Source organism: Gymnoscopelus microlampas, assembly GCF_963454915.1.
Source record: "Gymnoscopelus microlampas genome assembly, chromosome: 20".
Classification (NCBI taxonomy): Eukaryota; Metazoa; Chordata; class Actinopteri; order Myctophiformes; family Myctophidae; genus Gymnoscopelus; species Gymnoscopelus microlampas.
In genome coordinates this window covers 6,943,967-6,971,950 of record NC_139957.1, presented here as the reverse complement: position 1 = coordinate 6,971,950, position 27,984 = coordinate 6,943,967, and the positions used below count along the sequence as shown (strand labels likewise).

Below are 27,984 nucleotides of genomic sequence, written 5' to 3'. Positions count from 1 at the left end.
CAATGAATGTAGTTTGAAGATGAACAAGAATGAGTGAGGACGTACACGTATACCATACCATACCAGACCTGAATGTGAGAGATGGCCGAGGAGGAGAGAGGAGACATGGAAGACAGGGGAGAGCAGGAGGAGAGGACAGTAGATATCCATGTCACTGCAGGCGACCTTGACCCTGACCCGGGGACACAATACGATGTTGTACAGAACACAGCACGAGAGCAGCGTGGAGGTAAAATAAATGTTACAATGATTAGGTCAACCTATTAAGACCCGGGACCGATTCTAAAAATGTCTTCTAAATCCAACAGTTTTCTGAAAAACATATGTTGCTATATCAGTGGTGCTCAAACTTTTTCATGTCAAGGACCCCCAAAATGATTTGCATTTGGCCGTGGACCCCCATCTCAAAATATTTTGTTCCAGGGACCCCCAGAAGCAAAGATTTGAGTTAAAAATGTTTGCTTTAAAAATATGTATCTACAAGCTCATAGAGTGGCACAAGGTGACGTGCTATGAGCTTGTATATCTGCTATTTTTGAATAGTCAACCAATGTGCTATACATAGCTAAAATCTAAAATGACACAGATGCTTTCCCGGTTTTAATGGGTTATTACATCTAAAGATGTTAGCAAGAGGGGTTCTGGATAAGTGTCCATACTCTTATTCTAAAAAAAAAAAAAACTATTTCAAGGTAACATGAATTGTGAATGCTGCCAAAAAATTATCATATTTGCAGGCAAACGTAATGTGAGAGTTTACGCAAAAATATAAAAATTGTCAACTAGTACTGTATGTAATTTACATAGTGATGTGCAAATCACTTGACTTATGCTGCAGTTAATGTTTGCTTCATAATGCTCCCACACCAAAGGGACAGTGGGATTTATTTTACTTAAGGAACGTATTGTTGAATTATCAACCAATCCGAATAGAATTCGGTTCACGTAAACACAAACCTAAACACAAAATAGAGGCTCTGGGCCCTATCTTGCATGACGCCTTATGCCTAATCTTAGTAGGCTTTTTTTTAATATTGTTATTATTTATAATATATATATATTTTTTTTAAATAGTGAAAAAAGTCGATCTACATCGACGCATTGTGAGCTTGTATTACAGCTATTTTCATTATTTTTTCAAGTATATAAAGTATATTTTTTATTTCAAGTAAATACAAAATGCCTAATAAGATTAGGCATAAGGCATACAGCGCCGCGCAAGATAGGGCCCCCAGTGAGTTTGACATCTAAATTCAAGTGAGCTGAGCTGAAAGCAACACTGTGAGTGAGGCGGGGCTGCTACATGTGGATAAATGTGCGTGCGTGCGTGTGTGGGTGTGTTTGTGGCACATTAGAGTTATGCTCACTATTAAAATGTTATCTTCACTATTTGTCCTTTATTATTATTATTATTATTATTAGTAGGAAGTTGCCCTCTGGGCGAAAGCCTCGTTCCCAGGCTTTTCTCATCTCACGAGGAGAAAAGCCTGGCAATGAGCTAAGGCAGAACGTGTCTGTCATTTCCATATTTGGGCAGGTTTTAACCCGTCAAGCCAATGGTGCTGAAAACAAACAGTGCATTACTTGTTATCTGTCATCAAGCATCTTGTTAAAAGGTGTAACCTACTTTAAACTTGAAATGCTCTGAAATAACCTCATAGTTTCGTCATTTGTTTCTCAGGCTCTGATGGGTCAAAGAACTATCTTTACAAAGCTGCTGCAGAGTGTCTGGGGCTGCTGTGTCTTCTCCTATTGGTTGTCATCATTGTCCTGGTCATACGCTGTGAGTATCACTCTAGTATACATACCCGTTTCCCCAAAACAGGATATTTTGTCTAATTGTCAAATAAAAATCACACCCAGTGTGAAGTGAGCGGTGTTATTTAAGGTCATCACAGTGATGGAAGCTCACTTGATTTTTTTTTTTTTTTTTAAGTGAGTGGTGCTATTTATAGGTTATGAATTTCATCATCCGTCTCACTAGCCAAACACAGAGTGGTCTGAATACTTATCAGCCAATCACAGTACAGCGAAAGACAAATGTTCACGACGGATGGGTCATGGGTCCCAACCCCACTTATAGGAGCGGCTACACCGCTCAAAAATGTACTATCAGAACAAAGTTGTATGTAAAGCTCATCAGTTTGTTGATTTCTAATTTTGAAGTGATTAAAAACACCCCCCCCCTCTCTCTCTCTCTCTCTCTCTCTCTCTCTCTCTCTCAACTATTCTTATGTCTGTTTAGGTACAAATGACAAGCCCAGTTATAACAAACTAACTGAAGAGAATGCTGAGTTGAAGAGGACTATTTGTGGTCAGTGAGACATCACAGTTTTTCTTCATTGTTAGTACATTTTCATCATTAATCAGTCATCTGCGTGAATAATGAAAGAAAATAAAGACATTTGTTAAAACTTACTATCAGAACAAAGTTGTATGTAAAGCTCATCAGTTTGTTGATTTCTAGTGATTAGAAAGAATGATTAAAAAGACCCCCCCCCTCTCTCTCAACTGTTCTTATGTCTGTTTAGGTACAAATGAGTCCAGTTATAAGAAACTAACTGAAGAGCATGATGAGTTTAAGAGGATTCTTTCTGGTCAGTGAGACTCCACAGTTTTTCTTCATTGTTATTACATTTTCATCATTAATCATTAATCTGCGTGAATGAAAGAAACATTTGTTAACTTTGTTGTTTTGTTGTTAGAATTATCTGGATGGATGATATTTGGCAGAGGTCTTTATTACATCTCTACTGAAAAGAAAACCTGGAATGCTAGCAGACAATACTGTAGAGACAAACAAACAGACCTGATGGTCATAAACAGCAAAGAAAAACAGGTATGGTGTGTGTGTGTGTGTGTGTGTGTGTGTGTGTGTGTGTGTGTGTGTGTGTGTGTGTGTGTGTGTGTGTGTGTGTGTGTGTGTGTGTGTGTGTGTGTGTGTGTGTGTGTGTGTGTGTGTGTGTGTGTGTGTGTGCGCGCGTGTTTGCGTGTTGTAACCTAGCTATTTGTCTGTACTTCAGTAACCAGCAGCTTTTATTATGTCCAGGACTTTGTTAGGAGTTTTAACAAGTCAGTGTGGCTGGGTTTGAAGAGGGAAGGAGGAAACTTGAAATGGGTAGATGGAACTCCTCTGACCACACCAACGTAAGAATTTACCTTATTTTTTTTCCTTCTTCATTTCAATTAACGTTTGAATTACATTTGACATATTTCATCTTTACTTATTTTTTCTAAATGGTATTAAACATTATAATAAAACACAAACTACACTGTCACTAAGACAATTATACCTGTTGTCTATTTCAATATCCAGTGGATTTTATCTAATATCTAGAATATACCGTAATTTGAGGTCATGATTAAAAATACATTTTATGTTGAAAACCCATACTTGTAAAGCTATTGTAATGAATTAAATGCTCCTACTTCTACAGATACTGGGGCCCTGGTGAGCCTGATATGTTTGAAACATGTGCCGCGGTGGTGTTAGTGGCTGATGGTTCTAGACCTACAGGAGGATGGTACGACAGACCTTGTTCTCACACGTATCATTGGATCTGTGAAAGAGTTCTGTAGTGAAATCATCATCTTCACAACGTATTAGTTAACAGGTGTGTTGGTACAGCTACATGATGGCTACAGGTGTTCACATGTGATAGTTTATGTGTTTGCTTTGTCTGCCTTGTATTTTTCTACCAAGTATGCACTGTAGACGTTGTATTATTTAGTTAAAGGGAGTCTATATTGTTGCGAAGGCTCCCCTTATACAGGAGCCTCCCCTAATATCAATATATGGATGATAAATGAAACGGCTATGCTCTAGGATCGTCCTTAGCGAGTACATTCTGTTGCTATATAAGGTTGAGTCAACGCCGGATAAGCCAGATCAGAGATACTTCAGTTAAGTAACTAATAAGTGTAACTAACAAAGAAAGAGTAAAAGGCCTTACAAACCATTTACCCAACCTTCTGACTCGCTTACCAGCCTTGATTACTCGAGCTGCCACAAGACAGCTATCCACCCATACGAACAGTCCTACAAACTCGTTCGATACAAACAGTTCTACAAACTAGTTCATCGCAATAATATAGTATGACTGTGAATAACATGGATCTGATCTGTTCCATTTTAAAACCATGTTCATATAGTTCAGGGGTCCAGATGTAATGATGTCCACAATGACATGATGTGGTTGTGTGTTGTGTGTTGGTTGTATGCTACTTTGCTGTGAGTACTTAAAGATCCTACAACATAAAAATAAATGTTTAGGTTTGTTGATTACATACTGTATGTCTTGTAGTGCATTGGTTCTCAAAGTGGGGTCCTGGAGGGGGGGTTCCTGGGGGTCCCCAGCAAAAGTAGTTAACATAGCATGACAATCATTTTAACCACTCTATCCATTTATATGTTGGCTATTCAAAGATAGCAGATCTACAAGCTTGCAGCTTGGCACTAAGTGACATTTTTGGATGGGGGTCCGCGGTCAAATATATATTCATTTAGGGGCCCTTATTTGATAGATGCAGTGGAGAGAGAGTAGGGGAGTGACATGCAGCAATTTAATCCCAGGCTCGCTGTAAAGCATTTAACCACTTAAACCCTATATGGTTGACCGGAGTCCCTCAGGGCTCTATCTATACTTATGTCTTCTCTGTTTTCTGTTAATGTGAGGAGAGCTTTCGCAGAAAATCGACATGCTCTCAACGCGTCTGCAATCTTCTGCGAAAGCTTTCCTCACAAAACAGATGCTGGGGTTTAAGTGGTTAAACCCATGTGGTACGCCTAACCACTCATCTATCCGGTCATCCCAGAATATAATTCATCTTAATCGAGCTCATGATCATTTATATCATTTATGTAAGGGACAAGCCATTATGATTACATTCTGTAACAGAAGGCAATCTTTTGATCTGAAACATTGCAATTATATTTGATTGACTTTGGAAAAGCTAAACACTAGGTATACCACTGATCTACAATTAGGCCAGGCCTACTGTATCTGAGATAGGGTTACAATGTGCATCCAATATATATATATATTAGGACTAATGGACCACATTTGGTTCCATTTGTAGGTTAAATTAGCACTCAGGACTTTACTGAGTGATCTGAAAACGTGTCAGCAAATATTTCCCATCAAACTATTTCTTGGTGATGCCATCATTCATACAGGCTGATGCTTTTATGTCAGAGATAATGGCAGAGACAATGAAAAACACATTCCCATTCACAATGCTGAGTGTACCGTGCTTGAAGTCCAGCAGGGGGAGCCAGAAGAGAATGATGGAGTGGAGCAGGCCGTTCAGACAGTGGGCCCCAAACACCTGCACAGAAGGAACACATGCATGGGTTTTAACCACATGAAACCTAGCGTCCCTATTCTGAGGGTGAACATCAAGTGAAAATAGCAGATCTACAAGCTCACAATGTGTCGGGTATAGATATAGGCTTTAAGTGGTTAATCAATCAATTTTATCCAATCAGGACAGAGAACTCATATAGGATACAGGATAAACAACTTAAGTGAAACTGGAAGTGAAATAAAAGAGCAGACAAAATAGAAACTGGAACACTATCAAATTGAAGCTGATAAATGGGTACTCTCTCCTGATTCGACAATGTATTTTCTAAAGAGTTGGAGAGATGGGGAGACCCCTGTTACTGAACAAACACTCTAGTAATGATCAATTTATCATATTTTTTTAGCACATTTCTTCTGAATTAGCAAATGTTTTCAAGCCTTCAAAGCGGATGACAGATTCTACAGTATGTGCAAATGTACTGTAGCAAATACCCTAACAACAACAAGATGCCCTAAGGTATTTCTAGTAGGCAGGGAGGGGGTCTTTATCTGTTTGCAAAGCAATGGCTAGGGCTGTTTCTTTTTATTATCCTCAAAACGTTACAACTTGCTAGTTGCATGAAACCCTAGGCTGATTTTGTTTTCCACTTCAGGTTAAAAACTATACTGCAGGGTAAAAAACATGGCAGGCTGCATAACACTGAGCTTATATACACAGTGATGTAAGCAACACAGCTGCAGCTAATCAAATTAATAATGGGTGTGTTGATGATTTTGAGGCGTGTCAATACTAATACTAATCTATCTTACTTGCACATTGTTGAGCACACCTATGAAAATCTAACACACCCATTATTAATTTCTTTGGCACAGCTGTAAATCTGCCATGTTTTTAACCTGAACTGGAAAATAAACTACAAAATCAGCCTAGGCTTTCATGGCCCTTTTGTGTACTGCTTACATTAAGAATTGGTTTCAAGACGTTTGCTTCACAAGGTCCAATCGGACATGTTTAATTCCAGTAGTTTGGATAATGGTTCTATCAAAATGAATGGGACATTAAGCATGAAGGTATCATGAAATGGCATAATAATGCTTCTGCAGGTGTTGTTGGCTTCCCACAGGCCAGGAGTGGCATCTGCAAGTGCCACTGGCATCATACTGGCATCATGCAGCCAAGTGTCTGCTGATGAGACTCCTGGCATAATATGCCACCAGTGTCACCCACCTGCAGTTGCCACTCCTGGTCTATGGGTGTCGGTGGCACCAAAGATCACAGTCTGTTTGGAGGTAGTCCATTTTTGCTCAGAATCATTACCTATTTTGGGCATGTCATTATATTGTCAAAACATGTAAAAAAAAAAAAAAAAAAAGGAAACGAAGAGAGAAAAAAATGTTTTGTACTAGAAGTATATAGCGTGTGTGTCTGTGCACGCACATGTAGCGCCGTCTCATCTTTTGTCAGATGTGAGAGAGCTTCCGAGGTCAGACCACATGATGCGTATTTCCTACCAGAGCTAAGCTATAGCAGTCATGCAAGCCAGGGGAGAACTGCCTTGGGAGGAGTGTGAGAGTTTAGTTTTTGACGGTCAGATGCTGAGAGTCTGCAGTTCAGACCTGCAGAAACAGAAAGAGGTGACAGAGAGAAACAAAGGCAACAGGCTTTAAAAAAAAGGCTGTTCCTCATCCTCAAATCTTTTTCATTTCAAGGATCCCCAGTTTGAAATGCATTAGGCCACAAACACCCACTTTGTCTGTGGGACCTCAGTGTTAATTTAACTCTTGAGAGTACACACTGAGTTACAGACCCACAAGAGTCCATTTGGTTCCTAACTATCAGTCATTTAGGTGGACCACAGAGAACCAGTAGGGTAAACAGTAAGGCTCAACTGTCAGCTTGTAGATCTGCAATTTTGGCTGTTTTAGCACGCCACCATACAGGTTTGAGTGGTTACTCATCAATTTATCCAAGAATTATTATTATATATATTTTTTGAACAAACACCCGTTTCATCTCCCACTCTAACTGGGCCCTTCATGTTCCTGATGATGGAGCGGTTGCTGTCATCCATGAACTCTACTCGGACCTGAGTACACTGGCCCTCATTTATCAACGGAGCGTATAAACAGTGTACTTACTGTATACACCATGTTCCCTAGCAGGAGGTAATCTGATGTCCTTCCATTCCATGACACTGTGTCTGCAACACAGAAATAATTCTCTCAGTTCAGTTTGACCCAAACATGGTTTGTGGCATTCTGTATCAGGTGCTTTTACATAGACCATAATGCTACATGTGTAATGTTAAATTAAGAATACACAGCAAAAATGAGTTCAAAGCCAAGAAAAGGTGACAAAAACTGTAAGATTATTAGAGGGGGATACCCTGTCTCCCTCTCAGCTGTACTACTGTCTCCCTCTCAGCTGTCCTACTGTCTGTCTCTCCTACACTATCTGTCTCTCAGCTGTCCTACTGTCTGTCTCTCCTACACGATCTCCCTCTCAGCTGTACTACTGTCTGTCTCTCAGCTGTACTACTGTCTGTCTCTCCTACACTGTCTCCCTCTCAACTATCCCACTGTCTGTCTCTCCTACACTGTCTCACTCTCAGCTGTCCTACTGTCTGTCTCTCACAGCTGTCCTACTGCACGTCTCTCTCAGCTGTCCTACTGTCTGATTCTCCTACACTGTCTCCCTCTCAGCTGTCCTACTGTCTGCCTCTCCTACACTGTCTGTCCCTCTCTCTCTCTCTCCTACTGTTTACGTCTGAAAAGCTAATGTAAACCGAAATGTTGTTTCTTTTTGTTTCGTCTGTTCTGAAATGTAATGTAATATTTGTTTGCGCTAACATTTTCTTTATGCTACTATGATAATGTATAAATGCTGATAAGGTGGGCAAAATAAGCTTCGGCTTCAGCCCATAGAAATTATTATTATTATTGTTTAAATTAAGCGAAATGCTGGTCGAAAGCCTACTGACAGCCGATGATGGTTAAGGTAAGTGCCTAAGCGGAAGTACAGGAATTACAGCCCAAGGAAGTTATGTTGATGTCATGCAGAATCTGTTTACATTCCCAGAGTGCATGAAATCTGTGTTGCGATTGTAGAAAAAAAGCAAGACAAAAAGTACATACAACAAATGCTAGTCCGGCCCTTCAGACACGTTCTGCCTAAGCTCATTACCAGGCTTTTCCTCGTGACATGAGATGAGACAAGCCTAGGAACGAGGTTAGTCCTGGGTAGCTATCATTCACAGAAATCCCTCCAGAGTGGAACACCTATACTATCTTTCAGATGTTGCCGCACGGGAAACGGCTATGCAGTCTCAGAAACACTGGCAACAGACTGCTAAAAGCTTCTTTCCCCGTGCAATCAGGCACATGAACGATCTGTCAAGAACAAAAACAAACCAGGACAAAAGGAAAAGACATTGTCATCATGCACAGTCAGTAGCTGTGAATTCACGAGCTCATTGCTGAGGAAACGTTCACCACAGCCGAGTGGTGAGCATTTGCTGTGACATTTGCTCACAATGTGATGTTTGCTCCATTATATCTAACCTCCTTAAAGCAGTTAAGAATGGGCTGTCATGCAGGCACACACACAGGGGCCAACCAGTGCCCAGGCACCTGCCCGGTTGCATTCATAGGAGAAAGTGCCCTTTTTATGCCAACATATTTTATCTATTACCGAACCACTATACCAGTGGTTCTCAACCTGTGGCTCGGGACCCTACATGATTTTGGGGGGTCCCCAGATGACAGTGAAGTGACAATTTAAGGACTTTTAAAGGGATAGTTCACCCCAAAAAAAATATTTTTTTCCTATCGATTTGTCACGGAGACTTGAATTCATGGATATCTTTTAGTTTTTGTGGCAATCCTAAGACAATAATTTGATGACCGGCAGCGGTTCCGGAAGGAGACACAAAGGAGACTCTTGTCTCTTTTTCTTTCTTCAACTATGATTATTTTGGGGGGTTGCGGCCTGAAAAGGTTGAGAAATAAGAACCACCACTATACAACCAATTCAATACAAACACTATAGGTTAGGTCAATTCAAAAGTCTTCAGAGTATGATGGGTGTCAACACAAGGCACAACAATAGCAAAAACTTGTCAGAACTCTCAAATAAGCTTTTAATAACGCACAGCAGCAGAAGGAAACAGTCTAAACTCTAGAGTATCAGCGTTTCTGAAACCTGTGGGTGTGAAGTGTGCTTTCAGAACATACACCCCTGTACGTCTGTATACATCCATTTCATGCACGTAACACCCAAAAATTGTACTTATTTGGTTTCGCTTTTAGCGTGTTAGCCCTCCTCTTTTGCGAGTTCTGTTCTCCAACAATTAATACAACAAATGTAGTTTGAAGATGAACAAGAATGAGTGAGGACGTACACGTATATGCCACACCAGACCTGACAACGGTGAGATATGACCGAGGAGAGAGGGAGCAGGACACGGAGGAGAGAGGAGAGATGGAAGACAGGGGAGAGCGGGAGGAGAGGACAGTAGATATCTATGTCAGTGCAGGCGACCTTGACCCTGACCCTGGGACACAGCAGGATGCTGTACAGAAGAACCCAGCACGAGAGCAGAGTGGGGGTAAAATAAATGTTATTTATTGAGTCCGATTCTAAAAATGTCTTCTAAATCTAACAGTTTTCTGAAAAACATACAGTATGTTGCTATATCAGCGGTGCTCAAACTTTTTCATGTTAAGGACCCCCAAAATGATTTGGCCGCGGACCCCATCTCAAAATATTGTGTTCCAGGAACCCCCAGAAGCAAAGATTTGAGTTAAGAATGTTTGCTTTCAGAAATATGTACTGTAAATTCAAATATTTGCACACATTTTCACGATTTTTCAAAACTAGCAGATCTACAAGCTCATGGTGTGGCACGAAGTGACGCGCGGAGATTGTATATCTGCTATTTTTGAATAGCCAACCAATGTGCTATAGCTAAAATCTAGAATTACACAGATCCTTTCACAGATTTAACGGGTTAATACATCTATAGATTTTACGCAAGAGGATAAGTGTCTATATAAAAAACAATTTCAAGGTAACATGAACTGTGAATGCTGCCAAAAACAAACATATTTGCAGACAAACGTAATGAGAGTTTATAAAAAAATATAATAATTGTCAACTAGTACTGTAGTGTATGTAATTGATATAGTGATGTTCAAATCACTTGACTTGTGCAGCAATTAATGTTTGCTTCATAATCGTTCAAATATTAATCAATTCATTTTTTTTTATAAAAAATAAAATAATTAGACAATATGAAAACGACGAATAGGATAGAATTTGACTATGGAGTTATCTTTTTTTGTACTTGTTTAATTGTTTTTTGTTGCTCGTTTTTGTTTTATTTGTTTTTGCTTTGATTTTGTTTTAATTTGCATTTTTGTGCAAGTACTGGTTGTATGCGCCGATCAAGTATACTTTTTTAAGTTGAATAGGGGGCAGGTATTTACAGTATAAGATTTTTTTTTTTCCTGCTCCTTTTCGCCCATTAACTATTATCCTCTGACAGGAATTGTATTGTACTGTGATACACTACCATGTGCTAAGCAAAATTAAATTAAATGAAATGAAATTAAATAATGCTTCCACACCAAAGGGACAGTGGGATTTATTTGACTTAATACATTAAAACCGGGAAAGATTATTTTTTTTACACAAATCTTCTATTCTGGTGGTCCCTGGCACAAAACATTTTCAGAGGGGGGTCGGCGGCCAAATACATATCATTTTGGGGGTCGTTGGCACGATAAAAAAGTGTGAGAAAAAAGTGTGAGAACCAGCCATTGTTCACGTAAACACAAAATAGAGGCTCTGTGTGTTCGTCATCTAAAGTCAAGTGAGGAGAGCCGAGAGCAACACTGTGAGTGAGGCGAGGCTGCTACATGTCGTCACCTTGCTAAGTTAATGTCCTAAATAATTTTTTGAGGTAAATTATATTTTTGCCTAAGTCAGCTTCTCATGACACTGGCTACCTCTGGTAAAATCTCCTATCTCCTAATTGAAAAGGATCATGCTGTTCCCTCCCCTTTCAGTATAATGGCCCTATAATCTCCCTAGTGTGACTTAGGCCCAAATCATTTGGCCTAAGTCAGGTTTAATCCTATATAATTCTATTTAAATCTTTTTTTGTTACATAACTGACAGACAGTGTTATTTTTATGTTAATAGTCATAATTTGTTATAAACGTTTTGGGTGAAATGATTAATAAATATATAGTTTTGTTTTGGATCAGTTAACTTTTTTCTTTTTCTGAAAAACCTAAAAGAATTACTTAGGCCATTAGTTTAGCAAGGTGACGATGTGGGTAAGTGTGTGTGTGTGTGTGTGTGTGTGTGTGTGTGTGTGTGTGTGTGTGTGTGTGTGTGTGTGTGTGTGTGTGTGTGTGTGTGTGTGTGTGTGTGTGTGTGTGTGTGTGTGTGTGTGTGTGCGCACTGCTCCTAGAAGCTATAGGATGGGTAAATGCATGTGCACATGTACAGTGACAAAAAAAACATCCCTAGGATGGGGACTATTCTATTCTATTAACGTTATGCTCACTATTAAAATGTTATCTTCACTATTCATTCTTATTATTATTACTAGGAAGGTGCCCTCTGGGCGAAAAGCCTCGTTCCCAGGCTTTTCTCATCTCACAAGGAGAAAGTCCTGGTAATGACCTAAGGCAGAACGTGTCTGTCATTTTCATAATTGGGCAAGGTTTTTAACCCCTCAGGTTAATGGTGCTGAAAACATACATTACTTGTTATCTGTCATCACGCATTATAACTTGTTAAAAGGTGTAACCTATTTTAAGCTTTAAACGCTCTGAAGTAACCTCATAGGTCTGTTGTATGTTTTTCAGGCTCTGATGAGTCAAAGAACAACCTTTACAAAGCTGCTGCAATGTGTCTGGGGCTGCTGTGTCTTCTCCTATCGGTTGTCATCATTGTCCTGGTCATACACTGTGAGTATCACTCTATAAACAGTATCTTTATATGTATACCTGTTTCCCCCAAACAGGATACTTTTTGTCTGATTGTCAAATGAAAATGTACAGAACAAAGTTGTATGTACAGTAAAGCTCATCGGTTTGTTGATTCTAATTTAACCCATTAAAACCAGGAAAGCATCTGTGTCATTTATTGTACTCAAGTACAGTACTTGAGTAAATGTACTTAGTTACTTTACCCCACTAATCAGCAGCACACCAAACCACAGACATGCTACAGCAGCCTTACACCACAGCGTACACACTCGTGCTATTTTAGAATGTGCCTCTGGCAGGGTATAGGAGACAGATTATCATGCTGTTTGCAGAGTCAAGCGAGAGCCAACTGCAGGATGGTGGCTTCCTAACACATACACACTCTCTCTCTCTCTCACTCTCTCTCTCTCGTCTGATTAGGTACAAAATCTACAAATGACAACTCCAGTTATAACAACGTAAAAGAGCACAATGACTTGAATGGGACTATTTGTGGTCAGTGACACATTACACTTTTTCTTCATTGTTTTTACATTTTCATCATTAATCTGCGTGAATGAAAGAAGAAAAAAAAACATTAGCTAACTTTATCATTTTGTTGTTAGAATTATCTGGATGGAAGATAGTTGTTAGAGGTTATTACATCTCTACTGAAAAGAAAACCTGGCATGAAAGCAGACAATACTGTAGAGGCAATCAATCAGACCTGATGGTCATAAACAGCCAAGAAGAACAGGTGTGTGTGTGTGTGTGTGTGTGTGTGTGTGTGTGTGTGTGTGTGTGTGTGTGTGTGTGTGTGTGTGTGTGTGTGTGTGTGTGTGTGTGTGTGTGTGTGTGTGTGTGTGTATGTAGGTGTGTGTAAGTGTGTGTGTGTAAGTGTGTAGGTGTGTGTGTGTGTGTGTGTGTGTGTGTGTGTGTGTGTGTGTGTGTGTGTGTGTGTGTGTGTGTGTGTGTGTGTGTGTGTGTGTGTGTGTGTGTGTGTGTGTGTGTGTGTGTGTTTGTGTGTTTGTGTGTTGTAACCTAGCTATTGTCTGTACTCCAGTAACCAGCAGCTTGTATTATGTCCAGGACTTTGTTATCAGTTTCAACAAGTCAGTGTGGCTGGGTTTGACTGATGAAGCGGAAAAAGGAATCTGGACATGGGTAGATGGAAAACCACTGACCACACCAACGTAAGACTGTACCTTCATTTTTTTTCCTTCTTCATTCCAACTAAGATTTTAATTACATTTTACATATTTCATCTTAACTACTTTTTTTCTAAATGGTATTAAATATTATAATAAAATACACTGTCACTAAGACAATTATACCTGTTGTCTAATTCAATATCCAGTGGATTTGTATCTAATATCTATAATATGCTGTAATTTTTATATTGAAAACCCATCCTTGTAAAGCTATTGTAATGACTTAAATGTTCCTACTTTTACAGGTACTGGGCCGGTAAAAACCCTGATAACCCTGCCGATCATTGCATCGCGTTAGTGGCTGATAGTTCTAGAGCTACTAAAGGATGGTACGATAGATCGTGTTCTGAGAAGAATCATTGGATCTGTGAAAGAGTTCTGAAGTGAAATCATAATTTTTTACAATGTATTGGTTAACAGGTGTGTTGATACAGCTACATGATCGCTGTGTTCACATGTGATAGTTTATGTATTTGCTTTGCTTTGTCTGCCTTGTATTTTTCTACCCAGTATACACAAGTGATATTCATGTTTTCATTATTTAGTTAAAGGGGAGCCTATATAGTGAGACTGTGAATAACATGAATGTGATCTGTTCCATTTTAAAACCATGTTCATATAGTTCAGGGGTCCAGATGTAATGATGTCCTCAGTGATGTGGTTGTGGGTTGTGTGGTGGTTGTATGCTACTTTGCTGTGGGTACTTAAAGATCCCATGAAATCAAAATAAATGTTTAGGTTTGTTTATTATGTCTTGCATTGGTTTTCAAAGTGGGGTCCAGGGATCCCCAGGGGTCCTTGGGAGGGTTCCAGGGGGTCCCCAACAAAAGTAGTTAACATAGCATCACAATCATTTTAACCACTTTATCTATTTATATGTTGCTTATTCAAAAATAGTTAATATAGTCAAGACCAAGGCAGTGGAGAGAGAGTAGGGGAGTGACATGCAGCAAATGGTCCAGCCAGACAGGAATTTAATCCCGGCCCGCTGCAAGGCATTTAACCACTTAAACCATTACATGGTTGACTGGAGTCCCTCGAGGCTCTATACTAGTGTATTTTCTGTTTTCTGTTAATGTGGGGAAAGCCTTTGCTGAAAATAGCCGATCGACAAGCTCACAACATGTCTGCTATTTTCTGCGAAAGCTCTCCCAGTAGAGATGCTGGGGTTTAAGTGGGTTTAAGCGTAAACACTCATCTATCCGACCCAGAATATTATTTATCCTAATCAAGCTCATGATCATAACTGTGTTGATCTGACATCATAATGAGGGGTCAATATTTATCTGCCAATATTTAAAAAGAAAGAAATGGAATTATTTATGTAAGAGACAACCCTTTATGATTACATACTGTTATGGAAAGAAATCTTTTGATCTGAAACATTGCAATTATATTTGAATGACTTTGGAAAAGCTAAACACTAAGTAGACTACTGATCTACTATTAGACCAGGCCTACTGTATACTGTATCTGAGATAGGGTCACAATGTGCATCCAATATATTAGGACTAATGGACCACATTTGGTTCCATTTGTAGGCTAGAGTCTCAGAGTTAAATTAGCACTCAGGACTTTACTGAGTGATCTGAAAACGTGTCAGCACATGTTTCCCATCAAACTATGTCTTGGTGATGCCTCATTCATACAGGCTGATGCTTTTATGTCAGAGATAATGGCAGAGACAATGAAAAACACATTCCCATTCACAATGCTGAATGTACCGTGCTTGAAGGCCAGCAGGGAGAGCCAGAAGAGAATGATGGAGTGGAGCAGGCCGTTCAGACAGTGGGCCCCAAACACCTGCACAGAGGGAACACATGCATGGGTTTTCACCACATGAAGCCTAGCGTCCCTATTCTGAGGGTGAACATCCAGTGAAAATAGCAGATCTACAAGCTCACAATGTGTCGGGTATAGATATGGCTTTAAGTGGTTAATCAAACTAATTGATTTAAAGGTGCAGCATTCATATTTTTGGGGTTAAGAGTTCTTTATTCAGTAACTAGGGCTCCCCGTCTCTCCAGCTCTTTAGTAAAAAGAAAATGCATTTTCAGGCCTGGAATACCAATTTTATCCAATCAGGAGAGAAAACTCATACAGGATACAGGATAAACAACTTAAGTGAAATTGGAAGTGAAATAAATGAGCAGACAAAATAGAATCTGGAACACTATCAAATTGAAGCTGATAAATACTCTCTCCTGATAGAAAATGCATTTTTTTAAAGAGCTGGAGAGATGGGGGGTCTGAACAAACACTCTATATACAGTTGCAATGATTACTATCAGGATATAGAGCTTTAACTCTTTCACAAATAGTTAATATTTGTAATATTTATTTGGCACATTTCTTCTGAATTAGCAAATGTTTCCGACCCTTCATAGCGGATGACAGATTCTACAGTATGTGAAAATGTACTGTAGCAAATACCCTAACAACAAGATGCACTACGTATTTCTAGTAGGCAGGGGGTCTTTATCTGTTTGCAAAGCAATGGCTAGGGCTGTTTCTTTTTTTTTTATCCTCAAAGTGTTGCAACTTGCTAGTTGCATGAAACCCTAGGCTGATTTTGTTTTCCACTTCAGGTTAAAAACTATTGCAGGAACAGTGATGTAAGCAACACAGCTGCAGCTAATCAAATTAATAATGGGTGTGTTGATGATTTTGAGGCGTGTCAATACTAGTACTAATCTCGTACTTGCACATTGTTGGGCACACCTATGAAAATCTAACACACCCATTATTAATTTGTTTGGCACAGCTGTAAGTCTGCCATGTTTTAACCTGAACTGGAAAATAAACTACAAAATCAGCCCAGGGTTTCATGGCCCTTTTGTTCAACTGCTTACATTAAGAATTGCTTCACAAGGTCCAATCGGACATGTTTATTTCCAGTAGTATGGATAATGGTTCAATCAACATTAATGGGATATTAGGCATGAAGGTATGATGAAATGGCATAATAATGCTTCTGCAGGTGCTTCTGGCTTCCCACAGGCCAGGAGTGGCATCTGCAAGTGCCACTGGCATCATACTGGCATCATGCAGCCAAGTGTCTGCTGATGCCACTCCTGGCATAATATTCCGCCAGTGTCACCCACCTGCAGTTGCCACTCCTGGTCTATGGGTGTCGGTGGCACCAAAGATCACAGTCTGTTTGGAGGTAGTCCATGTTTGCTGAAAATCATTACCTATTTTGGGCATGTCATTATATTGTCAAAACATGTAAAAAAAAAGTTTTGTACTAGAAGTATATAGCGTGAGTGTCTGTGTGTCTGTGCACGCACATGTGGTGCCGTCTCATCTTTTGTCAGATGTGAGGGGGCTTCCGAGGTCAGACCACATGATTTCCTACCAGAGCTAAGCTGTAGCAGTCATGCCAGCCAGTGGAGAACTGCCTTGGGAGGAGTGTGAGAGTTTAGTTTTTGACGGTCAGATGCTGAGAGTCTGCAGTTCAGACCTGCAGAAACAGAAAGAGGTGACAGAGAGAAACACAGACAACTGGCTTAAAAATAAAGGCTGTTCCTCAAATCTTTTTCATTTCAAGGCATTGCATTAGGCCACAAACACCCACTTTTTTTCAGTGTTAATTTAACTCTTGAGAGTACACACTGAGTTAGAGACCCACAAGGGTCCTAACTATGAGTCATTAAGGAGGACCAGAGAACCAGTAGGCTAAACAGTAAGTGAATCGGACTTCAACTGTCAGCTTGTACTGTAGATCGGCAATTTTGGCTGTTTTAGCACGCCACCATACAGGTTTGAGTGGTAACTCATCAATTTAGCCAAGAATTATTTTTTGAACAAACACCTGTTTCGGGATTATTTGATTAACCAACACGGGCAAGATGAAGTCGGTCTATTCTTTTCGATATTTGCGGTTCATTGCCCAGCCCCACTTATCGCAGCTTCCTGGCCTCTCTCTCAGACTCCAGGAGAGACAGAACATCCCCCACTCTAACTGGGCCCTTCACGTTCCTGATGATGGAGCGGTTGCTGTCATCCATGAACTCTACTCGGACCTGTGTACACTGTCCCTGGGAACCAGTTCTTCCAATTATCTTGGTGACTCTTGCGAGCTTGATCGGTTGCACTCGGCTGGCGTCCATGTTGTCAGCTTGGACCAGAAAGAGGCTCTGGTCTTAACTAGCCTGTGATGTCATGTCATCATGACGTATCTATGACATACAGTATGACTCCAAATTTAGACAAGGTTTCTGCCCCTTTGCCGGCCTCTAGCCCGTCCAAATGAGGCCACCAGTTCTGTCCCTGTCCAGATAGGCCTGTCACAATTATTACATAACTAGAAGTTCGGGCCGCTACGCGGCCCGAACGTCTAGCGTGACGCGTCGTTCACTTTGCAGTGCGCCATGTCTGGCGTTGTATCTCCAGCCGTTGTGGCTTTGGTGAAGTTGTCGTCATTGTGGTGGAGAGAGTTCCTTGTATAGATTATTACTATTTATCACTATGGAAGCCGTCGAACTGGTGCGATCTGACGGCATCCTAGAATTTATAGGTAGGATGTGATGTCATGTGATGTCATGCTGTCGTGAGATTACGTCACACTGGCGTTGTCATCGTGATGTCAGATTACGTCACACCGTCACACTGGCGTCGCATACGGACAACCGACATGGCGCAGGATTCAAATTGTATATATAGATAATCTCATCGAAATTATTTTTGTCATAATCGTCAAAATAGTTTTTGACAAATATTTTTTTTTCCATAATGAAAAATACATTTTCAAATATTTAAAAAGTGGAAACAGGCAATAGCTGATCTACAAGCTTACAACACGTCACAAAGTGAATGTTATACTTTTGAGTTTTGAAAATCAGAAACGACAGAAACACAATTAAATCTTTAACCGTAATTATTTGTGTGACTGACAATGAATCGTCAACATAAATGTTGTAATCATGATTGACAGCCCTTGTCCAGCCTCCAGGCTGTCCGCCTGAAGTCTCCTTCTCCAGCCCCGTTCAGCCTCCAGGCCTGTGTCTGCAGCCCTCTTTACTCTGGTCCCTTGCCCCAGGGACCCCCAGGCCAGCTGAGGGGGGGTTCAAGGGGGTCCCCAGCTAATGAGTTAATAACATATATATTTAATATAATCAAAATTCAGTTTAACAACATTAAGTAAAAACATGTAGTACTTTTTCCACCACTGAGCCTACCTGATCACTGATCATCTACTCTTCAGCTCGTTGGGTGTGTAAGATGGGTGTGTCACAACAACGTGTCTTTCGTGACGTATAGAGGATATGCGTGTGACATCATCATCAAACCCGGAAGTTATGCAGGAATGCCTACCGAGTGTCAAAAAAATACTTTCTGGCCTTGATAGCCCATGCATCCAAACAGAAAAGTCATATCTGATTGCATTAAACAACATTAAACAATGTTAAACTCACTTTGCATGTTTCTTTGCCACTCGATGTGCCATTCACTTTAAGCATGCGCATATCCTCTATAGTGGTGACGTACCGCTGTTGACGTCACACCGTGGTCATGTGACGTTACCATGGTTCTCATGTTGGCAAGGCCCTGTTGTTGTTATACAAAAGGCAGTGTCACACAAACAGAAAACACAATTGAAAACTTTAGTTACTGTAGTAGTATAGTAGTAGCAAATCACAGAGAGACAAAGAGACAAGTAATTGATAGACAAGAGGGAGAGATTGACAAACTCCCCAACCTTACAAATTACAAAAACAACAAACACACAGCAGCTGTGTATCCATAATCCCCCTCATGTTATGAACAGCAACTTCGCTAGAATGGAGCCTGCAACCACAGGACACAGTCTGAAGGTGGCCAGTCATTATAACAGTATACAGGAGAATGGCCTGGCAGTTCGTAGCAACAGTAGGATCTTTCACTTGAGAAACTTTAACAACTGGATCAAGAGCGTCCTAATCAGTGACATACTGACAGAAGTGAGAAAGGCCACCGGCCAGGCCCAGAGCATCTCAGTGTTGGACCTGGGATGTGGGAAAGGTGGCGATCTGCTCAAATGGCAGAAAGGACACATCGAACATCTGGTGTGTGCGGATATCGCAGAGGTTTCTGTACAACAATGTGAGAGTCGTTATAAGGAGATGGTGAGGAGGAACCACAAGATCTTCGAAGCGAAGTTCATCCCTGCCGACTGCACCAAGGACATTTTGTCAGACGATGAGAAGTTGCGCGGAAGGCTGTATGACGTGTGCAGCTGTCAGTTTGCGTGCCATTATTCGTTCGAGTCCCATCGCCAGGCCGACACGATGCTGCGGAACGCCTGTGAGTCTCTCAGACCTGGAGGATTCTTTATGGGAACCACTCCGGACGCCTTCGAGCTGGTGAAGCGCTTGGAGTCGTCCGACGGTCTGGAATTCGGCAACGAGGTGTACAGCGTTAGCTTCGACCGCAAGGGGGTGTATCCCCTGTTTGGGTGTCAGTATCACTTCAAACTGGAGGGCGTGGTCGACATCCCCGAGTTCCTCGTCTACTTTCCTCATCTGGTAGAGATGGCCAAGAAGTACGGGATGAGTCTGCTCTACAAAAAGACGTTCTCAGAGTTCTTCGAGGAGAAGATCGCGGAGCGACAACACAGAGACCTGTTGGTGAGAATGATGGGTCTGGAGTCCTACCCGTGTGAACGGAGCAGGTATACAAAGACTGACGGACCGGGAGAATACGACCACGCCAAGCAACACTCACACACTGCTGGAGTCAGACTCCCTCTGGGAACGCTGAGCAAATCAGAGTGGGAGGCGACAAGTTTATACATGGTTTTTGCCTTTCAGAAGATGTCCTGACTTGACAGAGAGAGAAGAAAAGAAAGATAGAGAGAACTCGAGCTATCAACAAGAGAACAGAACTACTGATGGCAAGTTTCCAGCTGAATCAGACAAGACTTGTATCACAGTACCGTACTGTACGATCGATCTGCCAGAAGAGCCTCACTACCTACACAGGTTTTATGGAGGAGGTGCAGGTAAGAGAACATCTAGCCAGAGGACCCAAAGCCAGCCAGACAGCTGCCAACCTACAAGGAAGTACCAGTAGTACAAAGAACAATCTCAGCCAATCAAAACCTAACCCAGGACAGAGAATTCATTCTAAGCCTCCAGTACATCTCAGCCAGCAGCATGAAGAAACCTGATGGCGTGCTTGCCAGACATCAGTGACGTTGACGTAAATCACGTATTCCTTGACAAGGAAAGGCCCAATAAGTCGCCTCTGAAACAGGTGGGACCACAGTTATCTTACCAGGCTCATATTCCTCCACCTGTACATAATAAAGGCCCATGGTCAATGTGAAGAAGGCAAGGCAAAAAGAGGGGAGAGAGACGGGTGCAGGGATTCAGGTACAGACACCCACACCAAAGGTCCTTGTGAGGCATTGTGAGCTTGTAGACCGGCTATTTTCACAATATTTATCTATGTGGAACAGTCGCATTAAATGTAATGCCTCAACTCCTACATTCCAAGTGCGTATCAGGGTGGGGGGGTTCAAATATGATCATTTTATTTTGGGGGGTCCCCAGTTCAATTATGATCATTTTATTTTGGGGGGGTTCCCAGTTCAATTATGATCATTTTATTTTGGGGGGGTCCCCAGTTCAAATATGATCATTTTATTTTGGGGGGACCCCCCAAATATAATTATTTTGGGGGGTCACAGCCTGAAAAGGTTGAGAACCACAAGTTGAAATAAAGCATCATTTAAAAAAAACAACATATATTGGTAGTCTTGAATAGGAATATTCTTTAGAAAATGCATTTACAACGCTGTGATTCCTGGGATGTTGTGTCTTAATAATTAATATTAAGGAGTATCGGTTGCCATAACTTTGATAATTTTTTTTACAAAAAATAAAGAAAATGCATTCACATGTTATGCTTTTCAAAAACATAAAACAGACATAATGGGAAGGATACATGTTTCCTTTTTCAGTTATGAATGTGCTACCCCCATCTAACTATATAAATGGCGACCAACTTCCGCACCCTCGGTGTCCACACCCCACAGCTCTATTATCGACTAAACAACGCACCGCCAGACCACATGTCGCCAACTGACTCGCCACGCCGGCAGCGCTGAATTTACGCCTCGCGTAGGGGACATCTCACTGCTCAATACACCTTTTCCACCGCGCAACATAATTAATTCTACTCACCAAATGTCGGACAAAACGGAAGGGGAGGCAGCTTCGTACCGTTTACCGTGCGCACGACCTCATCACCACAACAGCACGCAGCCGCTGCGGGTTTTTTTTCCTTTTTTTCCAAACTTTTTTTTTGGTCACCATTTTCTCCAGGCACCATTTCTGGTGTAACGTCGGGTGTTTCTTTTCACCAGCCAATCACCTTTCACGTTGCCACGTCCGTTGCCACGTCGCGCTGACGTACGCTAAACAAGCGCTGCCGTGCGCACAATGCAAACGAGCCCAAAGGCGCGCAAAAATCAGCCGACCATTGCTTAGACACAAAGTCAGACCTGGCAACGCAGCCTACGCCAATCATGTGTGAGAGATCTCCAAGCTATGGGGCAGAGACGCCACCGTATCTTAGCAACAACTACAGCGCTCACTCTCATTGCTCGTGTCACGCTAAGAGCAGTCTCCAGACAATGGCATCGCAGACAGCTTGCTGTTACTGCTGTAGCCATCACAGGCAGTTGCAGCACGACGGACAGGGCGCTGTGATAGCTGCCATGTCGCTAACGCTAACCTGGTTGTCATGCCTGCAGCGGCTGTGCAATCACTTTGTCAACAATGCACGTTCGTGTGGTGAATGTCTATATTGCTGCTCAGTTCGTCCATTGTAGATGGTGTATGTTTGTGTGTGTCTTCTGGAGAACTATGTCGCTCCACAGCAACTACAGTAACTAACGTAATGGCAGGACCGCCCCCTGCAACGCATGTTAGGCTGCATTATGGTCATGTAGTAATTTCAGATAATTTCGCTCCGATTAGAGCAGTGTTTATCAACCCTTTCACGCCGCCCCCCCCCCCCCCCCCCCTAAATACACTTACTTGATCTGGGACCCCCCCATTCTGTTTGACTCCGTTCCACAAGTAAATATTGTGAAAATAGCCGATCTACAAGCTCGAAACGCCTCACGTTCACAGGCTTTGTAAGCTTGGAGATCGGCTATTTTCTACATGATTGCCTCTTTCTTACATTCTTTGCCAATGTGGCCCATGTTTTCATAGCATAGTTTATTGACTACTTCTGTTGCAGAAATGGCCATTTCCTTTACTTTCGGTTTTTTATTGTCTCCGCCAGGCCGAAAGGCATGGCGCAAGACTATGTTTCACCCCCTGTCCGTCCGTCTGTGATAGCTAATCTCTCACATCGTTGACTTGATCGCAGCAAAATAACAGCCCGATGTGGAGAGTCAGTGAGAGCTGGATAAACGACGTAAAATGTGTCAAAAGGAGTCTGTACGGCTGTCGATAAATGAACACATGACGTCGGTGGGAGAGCAGATATTGTGTCTTTTGGACAAACAGCAGCGTGGTGCTGATGTTTGTTGTGTGAAGCAGCTTAATGTCAGAGTGTTTGTGTTGGAGCGCCTCAGTGCGGCTGCAGAGTTCATGTGCAACCTCTTCCAGAGAGACACAGAGACACTAGAAACTCTGCTGGGGAAAAAAAACACTGCTGGGCATTGACTTTCCTATGGACATTGATCTACACACTGCAGGTATATCTGCTACACACACAACATCAAACTACACACTGCAGGTATGATGCAGCGTTTGCATTACAGCCAGCATGCCAGCGTAGTTCCCATATGGTTTCAAGGTGGGCTAAACCATATGGACCCCATGTCAGCAATGTCAGCGGCATCCACTTCAGTCCCAACTGCGATGCCCATGCAGGCTATAAGTAGCTTCTACCTGGCCCTTAGGTGGGCCCCAACTAGCCATGTTTATGTGGGACCAAGGCGGGTCCTAACTGGGTTTGCCCATGCAGGCTTTAACTGGGTTCTACCTGGGCCCTAGGTGTACCCTAACCAACCACAGTGCAGTGCCCATCGCTCCAATTGTTGTGACGTCAGGGCTCTCAATACTGCACATTGGTGGAGGAGGAGGGGCCGCAGGGCGACCGCACACATCGCTGAACCAATGGTAGCCCACGGATGTTTCCTCTGTGGATTTACAATCTGCCCCTCTATGCCACATATCATCCGCACTACAGGGTCTTCACTGACCGAGCCACGGCCCCACTGACCCTCATGACGCTACGCCACTTAAACGTGCGGCAGCATGCGCTGGGTTGCCAGGTTTGCACAGCCTGCGCCAGAAACAAGCAACCACCTTCATGAAAAAAAAAAAAACACCGAAATGGTCCGCAATGTTCCAGGGGTGTCCCCGCGCGTCCCAACACTCCACAGGGGGTCAGTGGACCATCAGGGGGTCCGCGGACCCCCTGTGGACCCCCTGAAACATAACAAATATTATTTCTTCAAATTTTTTCCTTTTTCAAAAAAAAATTTCCACAGTTTCACTCCGGCGATTTGGGTCCCCCAATATACACACGGCTGGGCCCCGTGCGCGGCTGGGGTTGAGGGGGGCGTAGCCCCCCGAAACTCTAGTAGAGTTATAATATATCAGCTGCCCAACCTTCACCTTCCTGCGAGACTACTTGGGGCAGACCTATGGGGCAGACATACATTAAGAGACAGCCCTAATTGCACTAATAAGGAAATTGCTTTGCGGGCCAACTAATTATGATCAATGATATATTGAAACATTAATTACATTTTACAATAATTATAGTTCTGCAATGTTATTATCACCTATTGTTTTGAATATTTTGTCCACACATCACAAATGTGAATTAAACCTTTTCTGGTACTTTATTGACAGTGAAATATGCATGGCCGTGAAAGACACACAATTGGACGGCAAACCATGCAACAAATAATGCAGCATTAGAAATTTACACTTGTAAAACTTGTCATTAAAAACAGAACCCAAGACACCACTGACAGAGTTATAGTCAGTTGGACGATGGAATGCAAAGGGATTTTTGTATTAAAATGCCATTTATCCTGTAAAGTTAACAATTTCAAGTAGGAAGCATAGTGGAGGGAAGTGTGATGTGTTGGTTATGTGATAATGTGTGATAATGTATTGTATGTGCCGTGGTGGACAGTCGAAGTGCATTTAAATTATAATTTGTACTTTACTTGAGCACATAAAGCGTCAACGTGTTGTGAGCTTGTAATCACTCACTCTTAATCATATATATTTTTTAATTATGAAAAAAATATATTTTGGAAAATGTCTAAATATTTATACAGCAATGCATTAATACTGTATTAAAAAGAAAGTGTACTTTTGAATACTTAAGCAATTACTCCAGTACTTTAACTCACGCATAAATTTGACAGCAATTTTCATTTATCTATGCTTTCAATCAAGTACTGGGGTTGAGTACTTTGTCCACCACTGGTCATGTGGTCTGTGTGGTCATGGTAAGATCAGTAGAGAAATAGTCACAAATAGTTGAACTTTTAAAGAACCATACCGCCATCAATACTTCATTGTCTATTCAGAGCTTTGGCCAAATATTGTACAAATGTCCCGTTACAGGCTTTATTCTCAGAGTTCAGGTTTGTAAACGTACATTTTCCTCTCTAGTTCTTAAAACGTTATCGACCTTAGAATTTTCTTTGTTTTATTTGCCATAAATGGCACCTTTCTCCAGGGACCATTTCCAGCTAGACTTTAAGCCAATCCCCAATTTAAAATGCATTCAAATGCAACGATACATAGCTTTGACCACTTAACCACTTAAACCCCAGCACGGTATTGTGGGGAAGGCAGATGGCAGATCGACAAGCTCACAACGAGCTTGTCGGTCGGCTATTTTCAGCTAAAGCTTTCCCCACAATGACAGAAAACAGAAAATACACTAGTATAGAGCCCTGAGGAACTCCGCTCAACCATATGGGGTTAATAGGGACGGTAGGATTCATGTGGTTAAAATGCATTAAAAGCAATGAATAACATAAAAGTAGATTTTCATACCATACTGACATGAATGGACTACAACAGCTTCCTCGAAAGTCAAACAAACTACGGTATGCTTTGTAAAATGGTCGGCAGTAATGTCAAGTATACCGTGAGTCGTATGGCTCTTTTTGACTACGAAGGGTAAAACCCAGAACCTTCCAGAACCGCTGAAGTTCTGAGATATTCTTTTTGGTTTTGTTTTGTTTCCATTGTAACCAGACCCGGGGGAGATGAGTCATATAAAAAATAAAAAAATAATAAAGTAAATAGACGATTTACAAGCTCGCAAGCTCTACAAGTTCTCAGTTCTGGGTTCCCAAAACTCAGGGTTAAGTCCTGAGCAGGGCCCAAATTAGGTTCTGGGAACCTTATCTGAAACGGATAAATAAATAAATCCAGAACCCGGCATGGCACGGTTCTTAGTGCTTGTAGTCAAAAAGAGCCAATAGTCAAGAGGATAAACATGCCAGATGGTCGTTATGGTCCTTTAAACACTTCCTCAGACATTAAATACATGTTCAATAGTAAAAATTAGTGCATTAAACAAAGACAAAACACTTGTTGTAAATGTACTTTGTCCCTTCTTGTTGCGTAGCAGTGATAGGCAGAAAACACAGTGGCTTTTTTTCTTCTTCTTTTTCCCAGCTCAAAATGAATGCACTTAAACCCATGGGAAGGGGGGTGGGAGAGCGTACCTATGTCCCCTCAGTCCTGTGTCACCTCAACCTTAACCCCTATAACCCTAACCCAAACCTAAACCCTAAACTCAACCCATATCCTAAAACAGTGGTTCTCAAACTTTTTAATTTCAAAGACCCTCAGTGTGATATGCACGAGGCCAAGTACCCCCATTCTATACATTTTTCTATCTCTGGGACCCCAATCAACATTATGTATATGCTATGAAATCCTAACTCTGAGAGTGTACTAATGAACCAAATGGACACATGAGGGTCCATTTGGTTCCATTTGTACACTCCCAGAGTTACAGAGCCATAACTCCTCAATGACCCCTGGAGGTCCCCGGACCGCTTTGAGAACCATTGCCCTAAAGCTAACGTACGAGGGGGAGAGAATAAGAACACAGTGCAGGATTTTGTCTCTTATGTAAAACTTTTAGTCAGGCTACTCTGCCGTCATTCAATAAGAAGAACCACTTAAAGGGGCATGATGAAACCCTAGGAAAATGGGTCCTCACAGGGGTTTGGTGGCGTGATGTGGGACCATGGATCTTCAGGGGGGTTTGGCGAGTGTGGTGTGGGACCATGGATCTTCAGGGGGGGTTTGGCGAGTGTGGTGTGAGACCATGGATCTTCACGTAGGTTTGGTCGTGTCGTAGGAGCGGATCACATCCGACTGGGAAACAGCTCCATTTTCATCCTGAGAGAAGGCGTATCCGTCTGCACGACAAACAAGACAGCATTTACAAATCACAGTTACAAATCATTCCACAACAACGCATAGAGAGCCTGACTCCAATTTCAATGAAACCAGCAAATGACAACTATTGAAACACACTATGTGACACAACGCAGACACTAGATGGTCACTGAATTCTCTTTAAAAAAAGCATTACATTTCATCAAGAAACATGCATAGATTGCCACAACCGTAGATTGACCCAACATGCCAACAAGGTGGTAGAAGAGAGAACTAGTAGTCTGGAATCCACACAACCAGGACCAGGACCAGTTAACAAGGTGGGAGAACAGAAAACTAGTGGATCCACACAACCATAGTTAAGAACAGATTTACAGTATAAGGGTGATAGGACAGAACAGTTGTAGTCTGGATCTGCAAGACCAGAGTTAAGAACCGGTCAACAATATGGTAGAATAGAAAATACAAATGGGAGAGAAGTTGAGAAACACTACTTTGACAAATTCCAACAGCAGCTGAATCCTACAGCACATACCATTATTAAACCTCGACACACAGGGGGTCTGTCTACCTACGTCACCATCTAACTGATCTTCACACACACAAGGGGTTAAGGCTGCAACATACCCCGATCGAACAAGAACATTTTTTGGTTTCGAAAGGGCTCTCAGCAGACGGAGAAGGTTCGGCAATGACAAAGGTGTTTTATTATACTGCCTCACAACTCAGCTAAGTTGACACCAGTCATTTTGCCTGGATCTCCGCTCTCCTGTTTATTTTCATGAATGTCCGATGTGCTTTGATATAATTCGTCTCGGAGATCTCACCATTTCTGGCGACAGACACAGTGGACAAAGTATGTGCTATCCCTCTCTGTTAATTAAATGCCATCTAGGTTGTGTTTGTTCTAATGACACAGACGAGACGAGTGCTACAGTAGACATTTTGACTGGTGTCCGGCTTTGATATTGTTTTCCATAAGATGGTTGGGTAGGACTTGGCTTTTGACAGACGGCAGGTACGGAGGCTCAATACAAAAAGCGGAGCAACAATTATTATTATTATTAAAAAAAGAATTTGCCCAGAGAG

At 41.7% G+C, this 27,984-nt stretch overlaps 5 protein-coding genes across 7 annotated transcripts in view; 3 read left to right on the top strand and 2 right to left on the bottom strand.

The window, feature by feature from the left end:
• Window positions 1-27,984, bottom strand: part of LOC311035573 (phospholipid-transporting ATPase IA-like) — a 212,174-nt gene that overhangs the window by 138,988 nt on the left and 45,202 nt on the right. For 2 of the 3 annotated variants that reach the window (XR_014599748.1, XR_014599749.1), the window contains exon 35: window positions 26,557-26,915. Coding sequence is in view for 1 of the 3 variants with exons in the window: in XM_084043847.1 (XP_083899973.1) it covers window positions 26,830-26,915 (86 nt within the window). In the remaining 2 variants the exon portion in view is untranslated. Of the gene's footprint in view, window positions 1-24,330; window positions 26,916-27,984 lie in introns of those variants that run through there. The other variant, XM_084043847.1, reaches the window with a different exon arrangement.
• Window positions 1-27,984, top strand: part of LOC311035575 (C-type lectin domain family 4 member A-like) — a 41,140-nt gene continuing 13,156 nt past the window's right edge. The window contains exon 1 of the mRNA XM_084043851.1: window positions 1-74. Coding sequence (XP_083899977.1) covers window positions 30-74 — 45 coding nt within the window. The 5' untranslated portion in view covers window positions 1-29. The remainder of the gene's footprint in view (window positions 75-27,984) is intronic.
• LOC311035576 (CD209 antigen-like protein C) lies at window positions 47-14,175 on the top strand. The gene is made up of 7 exons (XM_084043852.1): window positions 47-229; window positions 1,682-1,783; window positions 2,246-2,314; window positions 2,706-2,839; window positions 3,050-3,147; window positions 3,438-3,614; window positions 13,919-14,175. Exons 1-6 carry the CDS (start codon window positions 82-84, stop codon window positions 3,577-3,579), a joined length of 693 nt encoding a protein of 230 aa, XP_083899978.1. The 5' UTR covers window positions 47-81; the 3' UTR covers window positions 3,580-3,614; window positions 13,919-14,175.
• LOC311036480 (small ribosomal subunit protein eS28-like) lies at window positions 17,401-17,615 on the bottom strand (the record flags this gene model as incomplete). Its single annotated transcript, XM_084045192.1, has 1 exon — window positions 17,401-17,615. Exon 1 carries the CDS (start codon window positions 17,608-17,610, stop codon window positions 17,401-17,403), a length of 210 nt encoding a protein of 69 aa, XP_083901318.1. The 5' UTR covers window positions 17,611-17,615.
• LOC311036863 (mRNA cap guanine-N(7) methyltransferase-like) lies at window positions 19,282-20,301 on the top strand (the record flags this gene model as incomplete). The annotated part of the gene is made up of 1 exon (XM_084045874.1): window positions 19,282-20,301. One exon carries the CDS (start codon window positions 19,282-19,284, stop codon window positions 20,299-20,301), a length of 1,020 nt encoding a protein of 339 aa, XP_083902000.1.